The following is a 20,213-nucleotide window of genomic DNA, read 5'->3' as shown; positions in this document are numbered from 1 at the left end:
TCATGATTACATCTGTCGGTTATGTGTTGTATCAGTCTCTGTGACAATACCTAGCAATGATATTATGCGATGATCTCATGCCATGTCGTCCTGTCACCTTTTACAGAAGAAGCTATCGACGATTAGGTCCACACAGAGGCCACCAGTCCCCAGCGACATCACTGACATGAAGGAGCGGGTGCTCGCACTCGTGGGGAAGCATACCCAGAGGGCCACGCAAGCAGCTGCAGACCCTGAAGTGATGCCACGTGAGTAAAGTATACACCATTGCATGATGTAAGGTCAATTGATGCCACACCCATTCCTATCCGAACAATAATATATGATAGATGGGTTCTAAAATTGTCCTATCAATAATGCTGGCCTAATGAAAATCATTGCAATGCACAATGTGTTGATGATCATAAAATGTGATGTCTGTGATGATTTTGATAGCGGTGGTGCTTTTGTCGTGCATATGCTGTGTGTAGCGCTGGACTCACCTTGTGACTATAACACCTCCTTCTACTCTAATAACCTAATTTATGTTTTGCAGCTCAGCCAGCAGCGCGGCCCCAGGCAAGACCACAGAGGCCAGAAGGTGGGGGCGCGGGGCCAGACTCGGCGGACAATCCCACATCTGGGTGCTGAGGAGCTCTGATTCTCGTTTGTCAATCCGCTGGGTCTGTTCTCTACGGATGAGAGCACCAACTTCGAGGAACCTGCATTGTCAGGATCCAGAAGGCATTCCACCCCAAGGCCATCTAGTGCTCCTCCAGCCATTCCCACCTCCTCTCTGGAGGTACCGGGCCCAAGCATCTCGTCACAGGGCACCCCATTTGTCCCCAGGATGGCGCCGACCCCGCGGAGGTTTTGTGGACGTGGCAGGTCTGGTCCACGAGCGCCAGATGAGAGCGGAGAGATGGTTAAGTTGTCCAGGAGAACTGTAGACATTGGTGACCAGGTCCTCAATGCATTGGGGGCATATCCCAACAGCTGGCCACCATTTCCGGCACCATGACGGAGTACGTTCCGCGGATGGCGGAGGCCCTAGAGGCGATAGCCAGGAACACTGCTGGCACAGGCCTCCCAGTGGTCCCGGAGCGCAGCACTCCACCCCTAAATTCCGCACCACCAGTGCCAACATGAGAGGCAGGACCAAGATCCTGCTTCTGGATCCGAGAATGTTCCCACCTCGGCACCTCCCACTCCATACCCGTGCAACCACCGCCTGTGCCTTCATCCCCCCGCCCCCCCCCCCTAAATGAGGCGCTGCCTGAGGAGCTCTTTGGCCAGGCGGCGTGGAGTAAGAAGGGGAAGGGGTAGAGGTGGGGAGAAGAAGGGGAGGGGGGAAGGAAAGTGAGGTGCATGTCCGGAGGTGATGGCTGTGTTACATCTCCATCTCAGTTTATGCAATTTGTTGTAATGTATGGGGGGAGGGGGCCACCCTCCTGCTTTGCATTTGTGTTCTGTGTTTCTGGACATGTTGACCATTTGATTGATGTCAATGGTCGAAAAAGTGCGGTGGGGGATGGGATGTTTTTGCCCGTGATGCTTATGATTTCAGACCAATGGTTGTATTAAATGTTTTTTATTCAACTTAACCTTGTTGCGCATTGTCTCAGATAGCTGGACCGTTACACACTGGTGATTCCTTGACATGAAAGGGTTAAATAAAACTTAACTTGAATCAACTTAAACTTTAGCTGGCACAAGGTGATGCCCACCATTGATGTCTGAGCTGCACACACACAGCAAGAGTCTTGCAGTTATGTAGCCACCACGAGCCCTTTCCTATGGTCTGGAGGTGGGCATGGTTGCATGGTCAGTCTGATTGTCTGGCCCTAGCTCAGTGTCCAGCCCCTCATCCTCCTCTTCCTCTCTCTTCTGAGGTGGACCATCAGTCCCTTCTGGCAATTCTTGTCCCCTCCTGATAGCCAGGTTGTACAGCATGGAGCACACGAATTTAGCTACTTGCTCAGTGTTGTATTGTAGCTCTGTCCCTGAGTGCTCCAGGCATCTAAAATGCTGCGTAAGCACAGTAATTATTTTCTGGACCACATTGCATGTGCCTCTGTGGCCCTCGTTGTATCGCTTCTCGGCCTCGGTGTGGGTGTCACACAGGAGGGTCAGCAGCCAGGTGGCTTGGCCATATCGGTTGTCACCAAGCATCCAGCATTGTCCTTGTGGCTGACTCTTAAACATGTCAGAGACAGCACTCTCACCGCAGGATGTGAGCCTCATCGAAGCTGCCCAGACACTTGGCATAGACTGCCATTATTATCTGGTTGTGGTTGATAACTAGTTGGACCTTCAGGGAGTGAAATCCTTTTCTGTTGCGAAAAAGCTCTGGGTCCGAGAAGGTGCCCGCATGGCGATGTGAATACACTGTATTGTTCCCTGCACCTTGGGGAACTTAGCAATGCGGTAGAATGCTCCAGCCTTGTCAGTCTGAGCCTCTGTGGTCTTCAGGAAGCTGATAAAGTCCATCCTTCTCGCGTACAGGGCCTCTGTGACCTGTCTAATGCAGCGATGTGTGGCATGGTGAGACAGAGGGGAAATTTCTATCACAGAGGCCCAAAAGGAACCGGACGCGTAGAACGACAGTGCCGCAGTGACCTTGACCTCGACAGACACTGATGTCCTGATGGCAGGCTGCATATCTGGCCTGATGAGCTCACATATTTCATTGATCACACTTTGTGGAAGCACAGTCTCCGAAGGGAGGTGTTCTCGGACACATCGAGGTAAGACCTCTTCTCCCTGTAAGTGCGGGGTGTGTGTGGTCTGGACCTCTTCCTCATTCTGACATGTCTTAGATCAGGCACATAATGCTGTGCAATAGATGTTGTGCCATCTGCATTCTGCAGCATCTGCGTATTAATCGATGCAGGCTGAGAAATGGCTGGCCCCATTCCAATGAAAGTATAATACCGATTGATCAGAAGCAATAATTTCCACACTAAAAGACACCTACAGTAAAACCCAATCGTCCAGTCTGAAAAGATGTCTGTTGAGATAGTCACTTCACCGGAGAAGAACTCCAGGGTCAATCCAAACTCCCCCCAAATTGCAGCAGTCTTTTCAATGAAGCGACCTGCGATTTGAAAAATGACTCCCACACCGCTGTGATTAGTTCAGAACAGTTCCACTTTTTCAGAGTGGTGTTTTGGGCGAGCGATATTGTGGCCGAGATGTGTGCGAGGTGCTGAAAGTGAAGCTGGGCGATATACTGGGCGTTAGTGTCATGTATCTCACACTACTGTATATAACTGTATCTTACCATGCTATACATGACTGTAACTAGATATGACCTGTAACCACAAGCATACTTTACCACCTGGGGTGCACTTGCAGGAGACACTGCATACCTGTTCCACACAGGTATATAAAGGCAGGTCTCAGGCAAGTGTGGCACTCGAGAGCTGTGAAATAAAGGTGCAGGTCCAGAGTGACCTTGACTTCAGCATGTGCCTCGTGTAAGTCTGTACTGCAGGGTCAGGACTTTATAGTGGCGACGAGTTACGGGATCACAGAATCCACAGAATGGCTACCAACGGCTCAGATGAGAAATACAATGCTGGAGACAATTGGGAGAACTTTATAGAAAGGCTCCAGCAAAGCTTTGTAACCAAAGACTGGTTGGGCGACGATAAGGCAGACAAGAGAAGAGCCCATCTCTTGACCAGCTGTGGCTCGAAAACATACGCCTTAATGAAGGACCTGCTGGCACCCGAGAAACCAGCAAGCAAGTCGTTTGAGGAGATGAGCACACTGGTGAGAGCCCACCTGAAGCCAGCGAGCAGCCTACACATGGCCAGACACAGGTTCTACAATTGCAGACGCTGTGTGGGCCAGAGCATACTCGACTTTGTGGTGGAACTTCGGAGGCTGGCTAGTTTATGTGAGTTCTCGGATGAACTAAGGAGAGAAGTACTGAGAGACTTTTTTATTGAAGGAATAGGCCACGCAGGCATATTCCGAAAGCTTATAGAGACCAAGAACAGACATTCTTGGCAGGAGAAGAAGAAACAAGGTTGATCTATACTGCGGGTACGACAACTAACGAAACATCAGAACAAGGGGTTCACAGCGTGAAACAAGCCGCTACCCCCACACACAGACAAAGGCAGGAGAGCAGGCCTTCAACAGCAGGCAGTGGCGCCAGAAGCCATCAAGGGCCACATGAACGGCCGTTCACACATCATCAACCCACAATGCAAGCAATCAACTACTGACTGAGAGAAGCTCAAGAGAGATCAGCCAGACGCAGCTCATCCTTCGGAAACAATGGAAGCGGTCTGTGCTGGAGATGTGGGGGAAGGCACTCAACAAGGGGGTGTCGATTTCAGCATGCTGTTTGCAGAAACTGCTACTATACAGGACATCTGGCTCGCATGTGCAGAAAAACAGCAGCTTGGCTTGTCTACAAATTGGAAGGGTCGGAAAGCGGACCAGAAGACGGTGGGGACAGTGCCCGGGCCACCGAGGTACAGTGGATCAACACGATCAATGTCCACTGTTCTTACAACAAGACGCCTTCAATAATGATGAGGGTCCTACTCAATGGGATAACCATCAACATGGAACTGGACACGAGAGCTAGTCAATCTCTCATGAGTGTCCAAAAATTTGAACAGCTGTGGCCGCACAAAAGCAACAGACCAAAACTCACAAGGATCGACACCAAACTAAGGACCTATACCAAAGAAATCATCCCAGTCCTTGGCAGTGCCATGCTCTCAGTCACACACAAAGGAACGGTGAACCGACTTCCCCTGTGGATTGTCCCCGGAGATCTCCCAGCACTGTTGGGGAGAAGCTGGCTGGCAAAACTAAATTGGAAATGGGATGATGTTCACGCCATGTCGTCAGAGGAACGGACCTCCTGCTCAACAGTTCTAAGTCGTTTTGAACATCTCTTTCAGCCAGGTGTGGGCACCTTCAAAGGGGCTCAAGTTAAAATCTACATCACACAGGATGCCAGACCAGTCCATCAATAGGCTAGAGCTATGCCTTATGTGATGAGGGACAAGATTGAACACGAACTGGACAGGCTTCTGCGGGAAGGCATTATCTCACCCGTGGAATTTAGCGACTGGGCAAGTCCCATCGTCCCCATCATAAAGCCTGATGGATCCGTACGAATCTGTGGGGTTTACAAGTCTACCATAAACAGAGTCTCCCTACAGGACCAATACCCACTGCCCAGAGTGGAGGACCTATTTGCCACATTGGCTGGAGGAAAACTTTTCTCAAAACTAGATCTCACATCTGCGTATATGACGCAAGAACTGACCGAAGAGTCTAAGCTACTCACCACCATCAACACACATCGAGGCCTTTTTATGTACAATCGATGTCCATTCGGCATCAGGTCGGCAGCTGCTATATTCCAGCGCAACATGGAGAGTCTGCTCAAGTCCATCCCGGGGACGGTTGTGTTTCAAGATGACATGCTCATCACGGGCAGGGACACCGACTCCCATCTCCGTAATTTGGAGGAAGTACTAAGTCAATTGGATCGGGTAGGCCGAAGAGTTAAGAAATCCAAGTGTTTGTTTCTCGCACCCAAGGTTGAATTTTTGGCCAGAAGGATTGCCGCTGATGGAATCCGCCCAACAGAATCCAAAACCGAAGCAATTCGTCTGGCACCCAGGCCCCGGAATATCTCGGAACTGCGTGCCTTTCTCAGGCTACTCAGTTACTTTGGGAACTTTATGCAGAACTTGAGCACGCTGCTGGAGCCTCTCCACGTGCTACTCGGAAAGGGTTGCGATTGGTTTTGGGGGGACGCCCAAGAACGTGCCTTCAATAAGGCACGCAACCTTCTGTGTTCCAACAGTGTTTTAGCCTTTTTCGACCCAGGTAAAAAGCTAGTTCTTACATGTGATGCGTCAGCATACGGAGTCGGGTGCATTTTACAGCATGTCAATGATGCGGGTAAATTACAACCCATTGCTTATGCCTCCAGGTCACTTTCGCGGGTGGAGCGCGGGTACGGTATGGTTGAGAAGGAGGCGCTCGCGTGCGTGTACGGTGTCAAAAAGATGCACCAATACCTTTTCGGGGCCAAGTTCACGTTAGAAACTGACCACAAACCCCTCACATCCCTCCTATCCGAGAGCAAGGCAATAAACGCCAACGCCTCGGCACGCATTCAGCGGTGGACACTCATGCTGGCGTCTTACGACTACACGATAAGGCACAGACCTGGCACAGACAACTGTGCCGACGCGCTTAGCAGGCTACCCCTGGCGACCACGGAAGGGTCCGACGAACAGGACTGTGAGATGGTCATGGCAATCAATGCCTTTGAATCCATAGGTTCGTCCATGACGGCTCGCCAAATCAGAGCCTGGACGACCAGCGACCCCACGTTGTCCTTAGTCAAAAGATGTGTTTTAACTGGTGACTGAGCAGAGGCTCGCAATGCCTGCCCCGAGGAGATCAAACCTTTCAATAGGCGCATGCATGAGCTATCACTACAAGCAGACTGCCTGATATGGGGCAGCCAAGTAGTTATGCACTTGCGAGGCAGAGAGGCTTTTGTCCGGGAGCTCCACCGCGAGCACCCTGGGATCGTCCTTATGAAGGCCATAGCCAGATCCCACATCTGGTGGCCTGGCATTGATGTGGACTTGGAGCTCTGCGTCCGGCGGTGCACCATTTGTGCCCAACTCAATAATGCCCTCAGGGAGGCCCCCCTAAGTCCCTGGCCCTGGCCCACCAAACCGTGGTCGCGGGTGCATGTAGACTATGCGGGCCCATTCATGGGCAAAATGTTCCTCGAAGTCGTCGATGCATTTTCAAAGTGGATCGAGTGCACCATTTTAAACTCGAGCACCATCTCCACCACTGTGGAGAGCCTTGGAACCATGTTTGCAATGCACGGAATTCCTGACATATTGGTCAGTGATAATGGTCCGTGCTTCACCAGCGCAGAATTTCAAGATTTTTCAGTTGACCACGGCATAAATCACGTTAAGATGGCACTGTTCAAGCCGGCCTCCAATGGCCAGGCGGAGTGAGCAGTGCAAATTGTTAAACAAGGCATGCTAAAAATCCAAGGTCCCACGCTGCAGAGCCGCCTGTCGTAACTGCTGCTGGCATACAGATCACGTCCACATTCGTTGACTGGGGTTCCCCCCCGTGCAACTATTGATGAAACGGACCTTAAAGACTAGGCTCTCGTTAATTCTTCCAGACATGCATGAAATTGTTGAGGCAAAGCGCCGGAAGCTAACTGAGTACCATGACCGAAATTCGAGGGGGAGGTGGAATGAGATAGGAGACAAAGTGTTTGTGCTAAACTATGGCAGGGGTCCCAAATGGCTTGCAGGGACAGTAACAGGCAAGGAAGGAAACAGGCTACTGGTTGTACAAATGGACAATGGCCAAACCTGCCGGAGGCATGTAGACCAAGTAAAAAGTAGATTCACCAACAACACTGCAGAACCAGAGGCAGACTACAATGTGGAACTCACATCACACCTGGTAGACAGACAGAGGGAACAACCTGAGGAAAGGGCAGTCTCAACAGACAGCTCAGGCGAGATACCGGCAATCATACTGAACAAAACAGACAGCCCACACCGAAGGAAACACAGGCACCAAGGCAAACAACTGAACCACAACTAAGACGCTCCACGCGAGAGCGTAGACCACCTGAGAGACTGAATCTATAAAGGCAATAAGACCTTGGGGGAGGGTGATGTCATGTATCTCACACTACTGTATATAACTATCTTACCATGCTATGCATGACTGTAACTAGATATGACCTGTAACCACAAGCTTACTTTACCATCAGGGGTGCACTTGCAGGAGACAGTGCATACCTGTTCCACACAGGTATATAAAGGCAGGTCTCAGGCAAGTGTGGCACTCGAGAGCTGTGAAATAAAGGTGCAGGTCCAGAGTGACCTTGACTTCAGCATGTGTCTGTACTGCAGGGTCAGGACTTTACAGTTAGTTTCGGCAAATTTGATCTTTACGACAAAAAAAAGTAGGCGGTCGGTATTAATTGAATCTCGACGTTAATTGCGTGCCCAATGTAACGCTGGCCAATATTATGGGAGTTAGTTTCGCCCATTCTGATGATTCTGCCCCAATAGAGTGGGTGATATTTTTTCCCGTCATTACGTACATGGCGAAAGTAACTGTTGTATATGCAATAACTGTTAGACTGAGTACTGTTTAATTCCAAGAGGTATGACCTTAGCTCTGCTTTATTAAGGCCCAATGTGCTAAATATACAAAAAGGCTGGACTTTTATACTTGGGCTGCACACACGTGCGTGCAGCCCAATGGCCTCCAACAGTGATGTCATCTCGTGGCTAGTGATCCCAAAAGTACATACATGACAATACCCCCCTTTGTTATATTAACAGTCCTTTACAAATTGAGACGGTCCGGTGTTTTACGCTCCCGGATTGACCTTCTCAGCTCAATCTCCAGCCTTGGGTGAGTGTTCACAGAATCTGTTGTGACTGTTGGCTGGATGGCTGACCTGGTGGAAGTGGCAATGACCATGTCAGGGATTGAAAGTCCATTTTCATTAAACATGTCAGTGATTGAAAGTCCCGATTCACTGATGACCACTGAGTCCTCTGATGACTGGGGGTAGGTTGGTTGGTCGTCGATTGTCTCTTCCTCTGACTGTTCCGGTTCGTCTGTGTGCCGCAGCTTTGTCTGATCCATATGTTTCCTGCAGGTTTGCCCATTTTTGAGCTTGACAATAAATATTCTGTTGCCCTCCTTGGCCATGACAGTACCAGCGATCCACTTGTGACCCTGACCATAATTCAGAACATATATAGGATCATTTACAGAAATATCGCGTGACACAGCTGCACGATCGTGATACCCTTGCTAACTTTGTCTTATATATTCAACACGATTATTCAAGTCAGGGTGTACAAGAGATAGCTTGGTCTTAAGACCTCTCTTCATCATTAGTTCAGCAGGCGAGACCTTGGTAAACGTGTGTGGTCTTGTCCTGTAACTAAGCAGTATGCATGACAGGCAGGTCTGCAGTGACCCTTGGGTTACTCGCTTCATACTCTGCTTTATGATTCGGACAGCACGTTCTGCTTGCCCATTGGATGCAGGTTTGAACGGTGCTGACCTTACATGTTTGATACCATTGCGTTTCATGAATTCTTGAAACTCCTGACTGGCGAAGCATGATCCGTTGTCACTAACAACGTTGTCAGGCAGACCATGTGTCGCGAACGTGACACTGAGATTCTCAATGGTAGCTGTGGATTTGCTGGATGACAGGTTTCGCGTACGCAATTGGGTAGGCCCTGCCATGTGCCGCTCTGCCAAACGCCGAATCAATAATATTTACAGTACTTGCCGAGTTCCAATATTTCACTGATATCTGCTTTAGACTTCGATCCGTCGTCATGCATGACTGAGTGATCATGATGGCCCTGCTCAAGTTCAATGTCTCCACCGCCAGTAGTTTACGCAGGATCACCTCGTGGTTGATGCCAATTACAAACAAGTCCCGCAGCACATCTGCCAACACAGCCCCGAACTTACATGATCCCGCTCGACTTCTCAGGTCGGCAACGAACTCTGCTGCATTCTGGCCCTTTGAGCGAACGTGCATGTAAAATCTGTATCTCGAAATTATGATGCCTTAGTCTAGCTTAAGGTGGTCCTGAACCAGTGTACACAATTCTTCATACGTCTTCTCTGTTGGACTCACAGGCAGGAGTAGATTCTTTATCAGACCGTAAATTTTTGGACCGCAAACTGTGAGGAACACCACCCGGTGCCGATCTGCAGCGCCAAACTCCTCCATTTTGTTGGCCACGAAGAACTGGCTCAAACGGCTCACAAAGTCTGCCTAATCCTCTCCTGCCACAAGTCGCTCCAACAATCCGATTGTGCTCATTTTTGTATGCAAAGGTCCTTGTTGCCTCATCGCCAAACGTTGTGTATGCAATAACTGTTAGACTGAGTACTGTTTAACTCCAAGAGGTATGACCTTGGCTCTGCTTTATTAAGGCCCAAAGTGCTTAATATACAAAATGGCTGGCCTTTTATACTTGGGCTGCACAAACATGCGTGCAGCCCAATGGCCTCCAACAGTGATGCCATCTAGTGACTAGTAATCCCAAAAGTACATACATGACAGTAACGCTTGGCGATATGTGTCCGGAAAATGGGCGTCAGTTTCCATTTTGTGGCTAAATGAGCGATATCTGGGTGTTACACCTCATTTCAGCGGTAAAATGGACATTAAGTGAGAGTTATGCATGCAAAAATAATGAAAAATCTAGCCCCATGCCTCTCCAAGACTTGAATACTGTTCCTATATCTGAGGAAACTCTTCTAACAACTTCCATAGAATATACGGCACAGAAACAGGCCATTTGGCCCAACCAGTCCATGCCGGCGTTTATGCTCCACTTGAGCCGCCTCCTGTCTTTCCTCATCTAACTCTATCAGCATAACCCTCTATTCCCTTCTCCCTCATATGCTTGTGTAACCTCCCCTTAAATGCATCGATACTATTCGCTTCAACCACTCCCTGTGGTCGTGAGTTCCACATTCTCACCACTCTTTGGGTAAAGAAGTTTCTTCTGAATTCCCTCTTGGATTTCTTGGTGATTATCTTATATTGATGGCCTCTAGCTATGCTTTCCCCACAAGTAGAAACATTCTCTTTCTATCCACTCTATCAAAACCTTTCATAATTTTAAAGACCTCTATTAGGTCACCCCCCCTGCCTTCTTTTTTCAAGAGAAAAGAGATCCAGCCTGTTCATCTTTCCTGATGTGTATACCCTTGCATTTCTGGTATCAGCCTTGTAAATCTTCTCTGCACCCTCTCCAGTGCCTCTATATCCATTTTATAATATGGCGACCAGAACTGTACGCAGTACTCTGTGATGTAATCAAGGTTCGACATGGGTTTAGCATTACTTCCCTACTTTTCAATTCTACGCCTCTAGAAATAAACCCTAGTGCTTGGTTTGATTTTTTTATGGCCTAGCTAACCTGTGTTGCAACTTTTAGTGATTTGTGTATTTGTACTCCGAGATCGCTTTGTTCCCCTATCCCACCCAGACTCGCTCCCTCCCAGTAATCAGTGACCTCCCTATTCTTCCTACCAAAATGCAGTACCTCACATTTATCTGCTTTGAACTTCATTTGCCAATTATATGCCCATTCTGCAAGTGTATTAATGTCCTCCTGTAATTTGTTGCAGTCCTCTTCAGTATTGACTACCCCCCCACCCCAATTTGGTGTCATCCGCAAATTTATAAATTGTATTTTTGATTCCAAAGTCTAAATCGTTAATATAAATTGTGAACAACAGTGGTCCCAGCACTGATCCTTGTGGAACACCACTACCCACCTTCTGCCACTGTGAATAGCTACCTTTTACCCCTACTCTCTGCTTTTTGTCTTGAAGCCAGCTCACTATCCATTCTGCAACTTGTTCTCTGACCTTGTTCATCAGTCTATTATGGGGTACCTTATAGAAGCCCTTTTGAAAATCTCGATAAATTACATCTATTGCATTACCATTGTCTACTCTCTCACACTACGAAACAGGATACAAGAGAAATCTCATCTGTTTGGCAATCCTTCTCCAACCACTCTTTCGCTCTGTTACAAATTCTCTTGTAACTTTCCATGTTTGGAATTTCTGGCCTCATGAGGTAGTTGGACTCCAGAGGCTTGTGCGAGGTGTGCTTGTGCCTGCGGGGGGTGGGGGGGGGGGGGCGGTGCAATCCCAGGATCTGAGGAATTTTACGCCCATTGTTGGGACAGTATAGAAGATATTTTACTCTGCACCTAACTATGGTATGCTAGATGTGGGACTACCTGACATTGGGAGCTCTAATTGGAAAAGTGTTCCATTTCCTACCTTCAACATTCCCTTGCCCTGATGAGCACAGAAGTTTACCAACCGTAACTAGCTCGTCAAAGGCCAATTCCTTCACGTTCACAGATCCACAAAGAATCATTGCCAATGCTAGGTAGCAGCCACGTTGTGGTTTTTGTTTTGTAGCTAACTGTACTAACAATTATTTATTTGAAAATTATATTTTTAAGGATTAATATTTATATTTTGTGTCTCATTTCCTCCAGGTGAATGTCAGCAAGTATTCACAGCCATTAAAGGGAATTTCTCCAGCCCTCGATACCCAAATAGTTACCCCAATAATATCAACTGCCATTGGACAGTCCAGCAGCCTCTCAGTTACAGGGTGAAAGTTCATTTCATTGATTTTGAGCTGGAGAACAGGGACAGCCTCAGTGACGCCTGCGACTATGACTTTCTGGCAATCTTTGATGGAGACAGTGAGACTGATACACTGCTGGGGAAATGGTGCGGTCGGAACTCACCTCCTTCACTGCTGTCCAATGGGAACAGACTTTTATTTGTGTTGTCTGCTGACAGGGATACAGCTTCTCGTGGCTTCCGTGTATCGTACACCGGTGGTAAGTGGAGGGGTCATCATGGCAAGGAATCATTAACTGTGTGGTATTTGGGTGGGGCTTTATCTAATGTTGTACCTGATAGACAAAGAAAGCATTATTGTGGGAATGACAGTTTCAGTTAAGAAACTTTTTGCTGATGGCGTGGCTCAGTGGGTAGCACTCCCACCTCTGAGTCATAAGGTTGTGGGTTCAAGTTCCACTCCAGAGACTTGAGCACAAAAATCTAGGCTGACACTCCAGTGCAGCACTAATGTGACATGTGAAAGTCCATCATTTAAATGCTCTTCTGCCGAGTGCCCCCATTTAATCATCACTGTCATCAGTATTGTGTCTGTAAGCACTCTAGTAATGACTCCATGAGGTAAGGTATTGCACTTGAACTGTTGTGACCTTAGTCCATTTATTGCAGCTCCTGAATGAGGGTACAGCAAGGTGAGCTCCCTTTTATACCTGGTTACCTGCAGTGTACAGGTGACCCCTAGGTCTCCACCAGTTGCACCCTCTGGTGGTACAGGCATAGTATATACAGTGTGAAGATACAGTCAGTGGTCTTATGTAACTGTACATTGAGTGTATAGGGTATATACTTGTTATACATACACAACATCACCTCCCCCCCCCCAGGTCTTGTGCCACTGCCTTTGCATTGTGTGCTCTGGCCCTCGACTTGAGTGCTCAAAGCCCTTGCACCTTGTCTGTGCTTGAGAATGGCTCTCTCCCTGCAGACCCCCAAGTCTTTATTGCCACAACATTGGGAAATGGTCAGCAGTCGATGGTTGGAGGTTGCAGTGGGGTTTGTGTGGATTCTGGGTGTGATCCATGTGTGTCCATGGCTACATACGTCCATTTCGCCACCCCCCCCCCCCCCATACATAGACCATGTGTGTAGCTCAATACCTGCATTTGCATACATATACATAGAAAATAAAAAGGATTAGTTACATCACTGTTTGGGTTTAGCAGTAGTGGAACAAGTACATTTTACAGGTAAGGTACATATGTGGTATTACAGTCTTGCCCCTGGGGTGTAGGTGCAGGTGGGTGAGGACGCTAGTTCCAGAGTGACCGGACTGTGTCCAGGTTGTCTGATGGCGGCGCTGTGCCCCCTGCCAGCTGGGTGGGCTCGGATCGCTTACCTGGCTGAGTCTCAGGGCCTTTGCCATTGCCTAGTGGTGGGCAGAGCCACAGGAATGTGTGGCCTCCCTGTCTTCCTTTGAGGGCTGCAGTGTCTCCCTGCTGCCCTTCAGCGGTAGTGGGAGCCTGGTCATCCCAGGTACCGTCGGGTGGGCTGGAGGGTGCTAGCCTCTTGCTCCCAGTACTGGCCCTGGTGGCCAGAGAGGTAGAGCTGATCTGGGGCAGGGTGCCAGTGGTGGTGCCTTTGCCGTCTGCTGATCGCTGGCTCTGCAGTGGGTGTGCTCCCTCTGTGTGTGCCCACACTCCCTGGGGCATCACATTCGTCTTGGAGGCGCAGGTTACGTGATCAGGTAGCCTACTGGACCTGGGTGCTTCCGATGGGAGGTTGCCCTTGATTTTGTCAGCGTACATCGCACATCATTTCACCATTTACAGTCATGATACATTGGCTCCGGCCGCAATCACCAAATTCGACATTGTCTTTACATATTCGCATTTGTCTCTTACATCTTCGCATTTGTCAATTACATCTTTTCCCTGTGTACTACCGGCATCGATGTACAATGTTACATTTAGATACTTGCATTTGTCAATTACATCTTTTCCATGTATACTACCGGCATCACTGTACAATGTTACATTTAGATACTTGCATTTGTTAATTACATCTTTTACATGTGTATCACCGGCATCGCTGTACAAAGAGTGGAACTGTCCCTTTAATTGTGCCGGGTTGCCCGTTTCCATTAAGAGGGCCTTGCAATCTTTACCCCAATCCGGTTCACCTCGGCATCACATGTTGCTCCCTCGACGTTGCCCCTCGTGGTCTGGTCACGGCCATCTTGATTTCAGGCGCTTCACCTCGTGGTGCGGACGCAATCTTCTTTCTCTCCACGAAGTAGGCTGCGGTGATCCTTTTCTCCCCAGGTTCTGCCACGGAAACAGGGAAGTTACCTTCTGCGCCAATCTTCTTCCTCCGGAGTCCTGCCACTGGAGCCTGGAAGGTGAGGTTTGGTCATTTGGGTTGGATCATCTCACTGTTGGGTTGTGCGGTCTGTGTCGTCGCCACGCAATCGAGTTGGACGGCTTGATATTCAGGTGCTGTGATGGATCCAAATTTGGGGTCACACAAGATGTCGATCGCCGGGGTCTGTAGGCTTTCCAAGCTCCAACAGATTTGGACTTGTTTCATCCATCTTCTTCCTAGCAACGTTGGACCATCACCAGTGGCGATCCACAAAAGTAGCTTGTGCATCGCGCCGCCATGGGACACCTGGACACCCACGCTGCCAACGACTGGGATGGTGTCGTTTGTGTAGGTGAGCAGCTTCACCTGGATCTGGATCATTTTAGGTTGCTCGATTGGATTGTCCCAGAGTTTCTCGAAGGCCGCCTGATTCATCAGCGATTGGCTTGCCCCTGTATCGACCTCCATTGATTTCAACTTCCATTTTCAACGGAGAACTCTCGGTGGAGCAGGTAAACACTCCGTACACCTCTTCCTGGGGCTGAGCTGCCTCATAGACTTTCTCTTCATTTTCATCAGCGCTGGAGCCTGGGTGATCGGCCAACTCTTCAGCGACTCAGTGAGTAAAATTTCCCTTACACATTCGCTGTAGATGGCCTTTCGCGTTGCAGCCTTTGCAAGTATAGTTTTTGTAGCTGCACTGGTGGGCCCTGTGATTTCCTCCACAGCGCCAGCATGGGGCTGGCCGGTTGGCCCCATGTGGCGGACTCACGGTTGCGGGACTCGGGCTAGCAGTCTCGCCTCTAAAGGGCGCCAGTCGGTTCACTGTACTTGCCGGGTTAGAGTCCTGGGGGTGAGTCATCATCCTCTTGAAATTGCAGGCCGAGGCCATGAACACCTGGCTGACGTTAATTGCCTTCTGCAGGGTGACCGTGGTGTCTGCAGAGAGCAGCTTGTGGAGGAGGCCCTCGTGGCCGATTCCAATAACAAAGATGTCCCTCAGTGCTTCGGTGAGGTGGTCGCCAAAATCACACGGTGCAGCCAATCGTCTCAGGTCTGCAGCATATTTTGCAATTTCTTGGCCTTTGGGCCGCCAGTGGGTGTAGAACCGATGTCTGGCTGTGTAGATGCTTTCTTTAGGTTTGAGCTGTTCCTGTATCATCGTTCCGAGCTCCGCGTACGTTTTAGTTGTCGTCTTCTCTGGGGCTAGCAAGTCCCTGACAAGGCCATAAACGGTGGGCCCACAACTGCTGAGCAGGATAGCTCGGCGCTTATCAGCCAGCGAGGTCGGTGTGTCTCCAGCCAGGTCATTTGTGATGAAAAAATGTTCAAGCCTTTCCACAAAGGCATCCCAATTTTCCCCATCAGCGAATTGTTGAAAGTTGCCAAGGTTAGCCATTTTTCGCGTGGAAGTTTGTAATCTTGTCGCCAGTTATTGTGTCTGTAAGCACTCTAGTAATGACTCCACGAGGTAAGTATTGCACTTGAACTGTTGTGACCTTAGTCCATTTATTGCAGCTCCTGAATGAGGGTACAGTAAGGTGAGCTCCCTTTTATATTTGGTTACCTGCAGTGTACAGGTGACCCCTAGGTCTCCACCAGTTGCACACTCTGGTGGTACAGGCATAGTGTATACAGTGTGAATATACAGTCAGTGGTCTTACGTAACTGTACATTGAGTGTACAGTATATACTTACTTTATACATACACAAAAATCAGCATTGTGTATCTCTGGGAGTTAATCCTTTGCAACTACAATCTGACCTTATGAATTATGCCAGAATCCCTTCTAGGTCAAATAGTTAGATGTCCCAAATCTTAGAAACAGTAAAAGTATAACAACATAATAGCAGACGAACAGATGCAACAAGGCCTCGTGGAAACATTGGTAACATGCACATTGACCAGAAATTCCAGATTCTGTTGGTTCCAGGATTCTCGACTCCCCTTATATGTGATATCACAGCGATCTTTCATATTGTACTCTATTGATTGATTTTCTGAGGCTACGATGTTAAATAAGTTTTTTTTTAAAGTTAGTATTTCATTTTTCCTCTGATTTTCTTCCTAACCATGCTGTGGTAAGGTTCCACAAGCACAGGTCACTCTCCGTTATTTTACCCAAATGCTCTTTGTGTGTGAACCTATGGAGTTGGCAAGCTGTTCAACTGTGGGGCTCTCATAGCCAAGGTCAGTCCTGTCCTTTCACCTACACTTAGTCCACACGTGTACACTTTCTAGCAGAGAAAACTAGATAATGATCCGGAGAGGGAGCACAGGCTGATTATTTCCCTACCTCACCCGGTAGATGAAGGACCTTGAGGTCAATTGTAGCACCCCTACTGCTGCCCCAGCTGAGATATACTAACTTAACACAATTCAGGGATTGAACTAGGGATCTTCCTGCTCTGTGTAGCTCAGTGCCACATCGTTTACCAACTGAGTCACCTGGCCCAGCGACACACAAGTCAACCGACCTACGGACCGAGTACCACACTGGGCGGTGTATTCACCAACTGAGTCACTGAGCTCAGTACCACACTGGGCGGTGTATTCACCAACTGAGTCACTGAGCTCAGTACCACACTGGGCAGTGTATTCACCAACTGAGTCACTGAGCTCAGTACCACACTGGGCGGTGTATTCACCAACTGAGTCACTGAGCTCAGTACCACACTGGGCAGTGTATTCACCAACTGAGTCATCAAGCCCACTAACCATTATTCTGAAGATTATTCGGTGTAACAGATGCAGCCAGAGCTACTGACTATTAATTGAGTTTTGCTTCTTTTATTTGTTTCAGTCGTTCCCATGAACATCAGCTGCACTAGAACAGATTTCCAGATTCAGATTGCTAAGAAGGCTCTTCCGTCACTCAGTCGAAGCAACATTTATCTAGGAAGGCAGGGATGTATGGCCCAGGTATTTGGCTCAGCATACAAGATAATCTCACGGTTTGATGCCTGCGGAACGAAAACCCAGGTAATTGACTGTCAAAGTTGGCCTTTCAATGGAATAATCTAGTCAAGCACCAAGACTAAAAAGACCACAAAAAAACGTGTGTGTATTTTGAAAAATTAAAATGAATGGGGGATGAATGCTGGTCATGCCGCTTCCAGTATGACTGCAGCACTCATCCTTCGCCATACTGTTGAGGCAAATGTTTTGTTTCAGAGATCTATATATTGGCCGAAGGGCTAGAAATAAAGTGAAAGAGAGGGCGGGAAGGAGGGGAGAGGGAGGGAAGCAGAATTAGCTTTGAAAATATCAGAAGGTAGCCAGTAACTGCATAAAAAAATCAGGTCATGAATTGAATTAGCCTGCGATCATTTCACGTCTGAGGCTGACACCGATAGGATGAAAGTCTTCTCTGCTAGTTGGTTGGGTCTCACATAAAATGAGTTTGAGGCAGTTTCAGCCCAGTTAAAAGTGGGCATTGGTCTACAGTGCAAGCCATCCAGAATTTGACACAAATTTGGCAATCTTTCTCAAAGGCTGTAAGGATATTTGGTGTGGAAAATGAAAATGCAAACATACTGGTGTGATAGGAGGTGCTCTTTTGAGATTTAAGTTAAGGGACATTGCTGCACCAGAATAGAAATTTACAATGGACTTGTGTTGTATCTGACCTGGGATTGTTTGATGTTGACTTTGGGTGCCTTAAATGGGAACGTGTTCTATTCCTTAAGAGACATCGCTCATCTCGAGGAGCACAAAAATTCAGCACATGAAACTTACATTTTGAAAAATACGCATTCACACCCAGTGGTGGGTGGGGCTGGTTCATGATCCCCCGAGCATTTTGAGGTCAGCCAAAGTGGCTTTGGAGGACCACTTCCATTTTGCTCCCAGGAACCAATGTCACCCATCTTCAGCCTCCAGGTTCGGCCTGAAAGTCTGCGCAGTTCCTGACTTGGCCTTCAGACTGGCTATGTCGGCATTCTCCAGTCCGCAGCTCGGTTCCCTTCCTGAACTCGAGTTCGATCCCCCTTCCCAGTAGGGAAAACCTAGCCTCGCAACAGTTCACACCCCAATCTTGACTGGCCTCTGAGTGAGGGTTGCCAGTTATTTGCTTTGTTTAATTGTGCACCTTGTTTGGAAAATGCCCAATCTTAGTTGAGGGAAGAGTGGATTTGTGGGGAATGCTGGCTCAGGGATCTATTCCACCCTGCTGTGAGTGCCTCTTGTCAACCAATATCAGTGATGAAATGAAAGTATGGTCCAGACTGTCCTTGTTTTTGGCTGAATGAGTGCACCATGGAAGCAGAAACTCAGTTAATCTGTACAAATTGATCTTGAACTTGTAACTTAAGGTAAATTGCAGATTTGTTTAACGTTGATGTTTAATGTAGAGTACGTTGTCTGTGAAATGAACAGCTTTAAAGGCTGAATTTCCTTTTCCATTTGTTTCTTACATTCTTAAGAAGATGGTGTTGCTCTGCCTTTATGAGCTCTATTATGTCTTTCAGAGTTAGTCCACATGCAATTGAAAACTAGGTCACTGTTTTATTTTTGGCTTTTCAGCGAAGAAGGAACATCACCATCTTTGTGAATATTTTGTACATAAACTTTTCTGATGGAACATGGGAAGACACCCAGGAATATGAAGTGCAGTGTGACCTCAAGAGAAAAGCAGCTTCTTACAACATCATTACGGACACAGAACTGTACCAGCTCCAGCAGCTGGCTGTGAGTCTGGTGGATTCAAACCCTGAAGAGTCGAAGCTGGTAGATGGGTCAGAGGTTTCCAGAATGCAAGATACCAGCGACATTGTCTTCATCGGTATTTGTGTTTTGGCTGGAATTCTCATGTTGATTGCTATCATAGGTCTGGTCCTGCTGTGAAGATATGAGACGATCACAGGTTTAGATTTGTAATGGTGTGTTAATCAGTCTGTTGGAATGTCTTTAAGAGCAACCATTTTGAAAAACATATTTCAATCCCCTTTCTTCACGAAACTCTCAGGCCAGTCGCAGATCCCGGTTTCTGTAAAATTCTTCCCTTTTGTTCTTCCTAAAATTCATAGAATCATAGAATAGTACAGCACAGAATGAGGCTGTTCGGTCCATCGACTCGGCGCCTGTTTTTTCAACGAGCAATCCAGTTAGTCTACCCTCCCGGCTCTTTTCCTAGATCCCTGCAATTATTTTGCCTTCAAAAATTTATCCAATTCCTTTTTGAAAGCTACTCTGTTTCCACCACCCTATCAGGCAGTACATTCCAAGTCCTAACTACTTGTTTTTTTAAAAAAGTTTTTCCTCATGTTGCCTCTGTTTCTTTTGCCCATCACCTTAAATCTGTGCCCTCTGGTTATCGACCCTTCAGCCATTGGAAACCGTTTCCCTTTATTTTCTCTATCTACTAAACCTTTCATGATTTTAAACACCTCTATCAAATCTGCTCATTGCCTTCTCTGCTGTGAGGAGAACAACCCCAACTTAATTCTTATTGAATTGGGTCCTTTTCATCAACAAATGGTACAAGTGAAATCCTACTGCTTAGATAAATTGCTCGCCCAATGGCTGAGTGGGTAAATGTGCTGTACAGTGTGATCCTGAAAGCAGGCAGGTCTTGGGATTCATCCCTGGTCTGCGCTTAGTTAGCTGATCGCAGCTGGGGTAACAGATAAGATGCTACAATTGGCCTCAGCCCACCATA

At 47.9% G+C, this 20,213-nt stretch overlaps 1 protein-coding gene across 1 annotated transcript in view; it reads left to right on the top strand.

Annotated features, from left to right (window-relative positions):
- cdcp2 (CUB domain containing protein 2) overlaps positions 1-19,399 on the top strand; it is a 47,918-nt gene extending 28,519 nt beyond the window's left edge. The window contains exons 5-7 of the mRNA XM_070886163.1: positions 12,099-12,452; positions 17,358-17,536; positions 19,079-19,399. Of these exons, the coding sequence (XP_070742264.1) occupies positions 12,099-12,452; positions 17,358-17,536; positions 19,079-19,399 (854 nt within the window). The remainder of the gene's footprint in view (positions 1-12,098; positions 12,453-17,357; positions 17,537-19,078) is intronic.
- The last annotated feature ends 814 nt before the right edge of the window (positions 19,400-20,213 follow it).

Source organism: Pristiophorus japonicus, chromosome 8, assembly GCF_044704955.1.
Source record: "Pristiophorus japonicus isolate sPriJap1 chromosome 8, sPriJap1.hap1, whole genome shotgun sequence".
NCBI classification, from domain to species: domain Eukaryota; kingdom Metazoa; phylum Chordata; class Chondrichthyes; family Pristiophoridae; genus Pristiophorus; species Pristiophorus japonicus.
This window is presented reverse-complemented; position numbering and strand designations above follow the sequence as displayed.